This window comes from Mytilus edulis, chromosome 12 (assembly GCF_963676685.1).
Source record: "Mytilus edulis chromosome 12, xbMytEdul2.2, whole genome shotgun sequence".
Classification (NCBI taxonomy): domain Eukaryota; kingdom Metazoa; phylum Mollusca; class Bivalvia; order Mytilida; family Mytilidae; genus Mytilus; species Mytilus edulis.
Window position 1 is genome coordinate 40,303,634 of NC_092355.1, and position 6,329 is coordinate 40,309,962.

Here is a 6,329-nt window from a genome sequence, read left to right on the forward strand (position 1 = left end):
ACAGGGAGATAACTCTTTTTTTAAAAGAATTTCTAATTTACCTTGTTATTGAACTTTCACATGGTGAGACCGTAATGAATAATTATGAAAACACACATTTGATAATTTGTTTATTGATCTGAAGTGATAATTCTAAAGTTTAAAATATCAATATCAATGTTAAATTCACATGAAAATTACATTGTAAAGCTTGAGACCAACACTTTGTGAAACAAAAATCATTAAGGAGGATCAAAAGAAAATTGCCTTCATTTTTGGGTCTGGATCATGCTCATTTTAAACAGGGATATAAATCTTAGATTTTATTTGAATTTGAGTATACATAATACACATATTGCTAAAGGACATCAGATCATTTATGTCAATATTTTTCTATGCTTAATATTTTATGGAAAGAAAATGACAGCCAAAAGAACCTAGAAAATCTGTCTTCAATATTGCTTTTTCCTTGTTCACCACAATTTCTTCAGTGTGTCGTTTTGTGTTGCACATTCATTAATTATAAATATCACACTTTTTCTTGAAACAGGCCAGAGAAAAAACCCAGGTAAGATATGCTTTTAGTCTGTAGAATGTTGTAGTCATTTATTAATAAAAAAAAAATTGAGATTTTTAACATGTAGTATGAGGTTATTTTCTTTATGTACTGGAGAACCATTAGGTTAAGATATAACTACCAGATACACATTCTATGTGAGTAATAAAAGTCATTGTGTGGATATGTAACTAAACACACCTTAATTACAATTCAATTCGCCTCATCACAATCTAAAGGACTATGGGTAATCTCATTGTTCGTACACCAAAATGAAAATAACATTACGTCATTGGTTAAATTTCCATTATTTAGTAAGTTTAAACTAATCACAACATTTTGGTTTTTGCTTTTGAAAATGTTACCTAGAATTCTGATTCTGAAACAGGGTATTTATAATCATCAATACCCAGAGGACAAATATTGCTTTCCAAAAATTTGTATTGTATATTTTTTATTTTATATGTTGCTCAAAAACCCTTCCAATAACTCTTAACGGTCCAGCTGATCTGTTGCAATGACAATTTGCAAGTATCTGTCATTATCTTAACATTCTCTCTTTTTGCAGTGGCAGGCGTATTTTAAAACCTTTGTCATTTTAGCATTGTTTAGTGCCACTTTGCAATAATGGTCATCTTATTTGATGCCATGAACAGTTAGTTCTCCTAGATGTGCATAAATTTAAAATATTTGCCATTGGATTTCAAACAAACAATCAAACAATTTAGAAATTAGTTACTCTCAGTGATACCTTAGTTTGTTTGTCTAGTTTGAATTCATTCCATTTTTATTTAGTGTTTGCTTACTTTTTTTGGTCAAATTTGGATTATCAAAAGTTTTATGTATAAATGTATATATTAATAGACTAGGCCTGAAATCCAATATCCAAGTGTAAGTTACTTTGTTGTTGCTGTGACACATGTATACACATTCCGATTAATGTATGGTTTGTGGTTTAAGGAATATTGACTGTTGATAAATATATTGTTATCTATTCCATTTTTTATGGGTGGAGGAAAAATTGTAATTCTTTGAATATATGATTTCTTAAATAGCCAAACTCAGCATTCAAGCCTATAGACATGATAGAGATTAGTATTGAATTTAACATTTAAATTCGTAGTTGACTTTTACCAGTACTAAATCCATAAAATTGGTATCCCACAAATTATAGTAAATCAATAGTACCTGTAGAACAGAGTGACTTAACTCAAAAGTATTTGTTTCTGTTTGTTGTTTCAAAATATCTACCAAAAATTTACTCTGTGGAATGGAACAGAAATGATTTAATGTATTAATTCATGACACAAAATTTCTCACACACTTAAAACAAGAATGTGTCCATACTACACGGATGCCCCACTTGCACTATCATTTTCTATGTTTAGTGGGCCGTGCAATTCGGGTAAAAACTCTAATTTGGAATTCAAATTAGAATGATCATATCATAGCTAGGGAACATGTATACTAAGTTCCAAGTTGATTGGACTTCAACTTCATCAAAAACTACATGTACCTTGACCACAACCTTTAACTTGAAATTTGCACTATTATTTTCTATGTTCAGTGAACCTTGAAATTCGGGTAAAAACTCTAATTTGGCATTAAAATTAGAAAGATCATATCATAGGGCACATGTGTACTAAGTTTCAAGTTAATTGGAGTTCAATTTCATCAAAAACTACCTTGACCAAACATTTTAATCTGAAACGGGACAGAATGACAGAAGAACACTTAGCTCTGAGTCATTATTTAGCCATGAAATACTTTATATGATAGAAATTTGCTGTAGGTCAAACTATTACAATGTATATGGCATCAAAATAACAACAAGGAAGTCAGATATAAGAAAATTATATCAAAAGAGCAAAATTACCTTCATTGAGGAGGAAATGCCTTGAAACAAAAAAATTCATAGAGAAGAACAAAACCTGAAGAAAAAAAATCCTGAACATGCAAGATATTATTAGTTTGTCCATGAAAAATGAACAAGTTAGACTTGATGTGATATGTTATATAATATATTGTTTCTGTGTAGTGCACATGGTGTAGTTCTGAAACCTCACAGGTAGGTGTTGGACTGATTATCTTTCCTTGAATTGCTTGGTTCTATATCACGATTATCTCCCTTTATAATTGATAAGTTTGTGTCATGATGCATGCTGTAGATTATACTAGAGTAGAAATTTTACCTTATGGTCACAGAGCAATTATGATAGTTCTATATATAGGCAGAGTATACAATTTCTTTAGTGAGCACTAAAATTTTCACCTTTTTGTCCGATGTTGTACAAGACCAATTGCAAACTAAGGATATGTTTTACAGTGACTTAAAAAGTGTGTTAAGGATGTACTTAGATGAGGGTTCTTGAAATTAAAAAAAATCAAGAATTTAAAATTGATACTTTAAGTTAGAAGAGTATTAGTTAAGGAACAAAATAAGCTAAAAATATTGATAGGTCATGGAGCTCCTTTTCGAGATATTTGATTTTTAAAATATGGCGGGGAAAAAGCTGACTCAGACTTTTACCTTATATTTGCATTGGTATGATTTGGGTCTCATCAAAAGAAAAAAAATCAAGAATCTGCTAAAAAATTATCAAATGACCATTTATGAGCTATTAATTAAGTCTTATATGAAAAGATAAAGGGATGTTATTGGGCAAAATATTTTACTTTGTGTCGTATGGGTAAAAACCCAAGGAATCCAGTGACCCACAAACCAACCAAGATGGCCGCCATGGCAAAAAATAGAACATAGGGGTAAAATGTAGATTTTGGCTTATAGTTATAATTCTGAAACCAAAGTATTTAAAGCAAATCTAACAAGGGAGTTGACTTGTTTATCTAGTAAATATCTATCTGTCCTGAAATTTTCAGATGAATTGGGCAACTGGTTGTTGGGTTGCTGCCCCCCAATTGGTAATTTTTAAAGAAATTTAGCCGTTTTTGGTTATTATCTTGAATACTATTATAGATAGAGATAAACTGTAAACAGCATTAATGTTCAGCAAATTAAGATCTACAAATAAGTCAACATGACTAAAATGGTCAGTTGACCCATTAAGGAGTTATTGCCCTTTTTAGTCAATTTTTAACAATGTTCATTAATTTGGTAAATTTTGGTAAGTTTTTACAAAATGTTTTCCTCTGTAACTAAAAGGCCAATATTTGTGCAAGTTCATTACAGATAGAGAAAATTGTAGTTAGCAAGAATGATCAGTAACGTATGATCTACAAACACATCACCATCACCAAAACACAATTTTGTCATGAATCCATCTGTTTCCTTTGTTTAACATGCACATAGACCAAGGTGAGCGACACAGGCTCTTAAGAAGAGCCTCTAGTTTGGAAATATTTTTGTACCATATGATAAAGTAACAGCTACTAATGTTTCTGTTTATTTTTTCTGAAAATCCTATACCCGCAAGCCTCCTTAAGTCATAAGGTAAAGGATATGATGTTCTTGAAGAACCAAAAGATGGCAGACAATATTGAATTTAAAAAGGGAAAAATATTTCTTATATTAGTTTCAGTGAAAATGGTTTAAACACTGATAGACATATGCATGAAGCTTGGCAAATACAAAATCGGCTGCTATCAAACATTTTTCTAGATTAGTTTTCATAGAAATCAGAACTTTTTTTCTACGATGCAACTATAGGCTTATGAAAGACTTTATAGAAATTAGAAATTGTATTTTACAATGCTACTCAGCTTATTGAAGACTCTATAGAAATCAGAATAAATCTTAATCTATAACGCTACTAGGCCTATGCATGACATTTTTTTTTATTGCAAACATGAAAAATAGTTTATTACTCAATGTATTCTTAATAATTGTACCATTTAAAGAAATTTGAGAGCATTGAGAGGTTTAATCGTCTTTTATTACCTGGTTGAGTAACTGAAAGTATTATACTGTGGTGGTATATCAATGTGAAAAATTGAATGGCAGATGCAAATCAGATATGAAGAAAATGATAAAAAAAAATTAAACATTCATATTTTTTAGCGCTTATTTCTTTTTTAATATTCTCATATGAAGCCCTTTATTTGGACCTAAATTAAAATATTCTTGGCAAATCCTTTAATTTATGATGAATCCTATTAATGGCATTTCAGTGTGCTCTCCAGGGAATTATCAAAAATATTTATTATACTACTCATAACTTAATTATCTCCCCTTTAGAAAATCAGTTGAACTGGATCCTTTTGTTTTAACATATGTACTGCAAAATCATCACTTCCAAATAATTTCTGCAAAGAATTTGCAATTTTAATGACATTATATTTTTAATTTGTTTTTTATGCATATGAAATTTTTATTTTCACAGGAAGGAAAAGATGTATGAAGGATCTGGAACAACTCCAAAGAAAGTATTTGATAGATCAGGTGGTGCCAGTAATGATAGTGGTCTAGATGTGGATACTCTGGACAGTAGGACCAACAGCAAACCATATTCCCTCCAACCACTGGCACAGGGAGACCAGGAAACAGAGAGAAAGAAAAGGAAGAAGGAAAAGAAGAAGCGTTCAAGAAAATCAAAAGTAGATGGGGCAGAGAATCAAGGATATGTGGCTGAAGATGAAGGATTTGAGAAAGTAGAAATGAAAACAGAGTTGTAAAAAATCATGAGGCAATTAATTAATTTTAATGAATAAGAATTTATGTTATTATGTTAGATTTTTTTATGATCTTTTAAGAATATTTAAGGGCTATTGTAACTGTTTAGCAGAAAGTTCAAATTTCCAATTATTTTCCCTAATCATTTTGTGATATTAAAGCTTTCATGGGTAGTGGCTAATTTAGTAAGTTCTTCAATGATATTCATATCAAAATTGGAATTCGTTAGTCTATCATTGAGTGTAGTAAATGAAATTATAATGACTTAGTTTGTTTGATTTTAATTCAGTTATAAACAGAGAGAGACAACTCTTTCATAAAACTATGATCACTGAAAAAATTGAAGTGACTATTTTGATACATTCCTGTTTTTAAGGCAACATGTTTTTTTTTAAATTAACCAAACTGCTGCCAGGCCGTACTTATGTAGAGAATACAAGCCAAATAATCTCATTGATTGGTATGTACAAGAAAATGTAAGACCTTTTTATTTCTTGTACAGTCTTATTTATGTTTCATTGTTAAACCTGTTGAGATTGGCCAGTGGGATATTAAATTTGTGAACAATAATTTGAACAAAGGTTTGAGAGAATTTTGTTATGTTGATATAGTGTTTTCATATTTTGTATGAACTGCTTGTTTTGAATGAAATTGTTATTTATTGTGTATGACTGAACTGTGATAGATTATACACTCATGTCTTATTAACTTAATGTCTTTCAGTTCTAGAAAGAATGAAAAAGTGTAAAATGTAATTTATTGTAAAATGATTTTTTTTTTAAACGACATTTAGAAGCATTGATTTCAATTTATTTGAATCAAATGTAATTTGAAATTGAACTTGACCACCATTTTTCAGTTATAAAGTCTATACATTTTTATAAATGATAGTATTTTGATAATTTTGTACATATTCAAATTTTAGTCAATAAAATATTTCTGATTAGGGTACTATATATTTCACAGCTCAAAGCAAAATTTATTTTAATTTTTTTTTTATATTTACACATCCTTACAGCTTACAAATACTAGTCCCTTATTTCATAAAAAAATATGACATAATGATAAGATGTTTATTATCATAAAATTTAAATAGAGCAACAGAAACAATGTTTCATAATCAAAAATATTATAAAAAAAGCCAAAAGATATAGATATGAATAA

General features: G+C 29.5%; 1 protein-coding gene across 2 annotated transcripts in view; it reads left to right on the forward strand.

The window, feature by feature from the left end:
• LOC139498457 (uncharacterized) overlaps positions 1-5,289 on the forward strand; it is a 126,394-nt gene extending 121,105 nt beyond the window's left edge. For both annotated transcript variants that reach the window (XM_071286844.1, XM_071286845.1), the window contains exon 7: positions 4,876-5,289. In XM_071286844.1, coding sequence (XP_071142945.1) covers positions 4,876-5,167 — 292 coding nt within the window. In that variant the 3' untranslated portion in view covers positions 5,168-5,289. The remainder of the gene's footprint in view (positions 1-4,875) is intronic.
• The last annotated feature ends 1,040 nt before the right edge of the window (positions 5,290-6,329 follow it).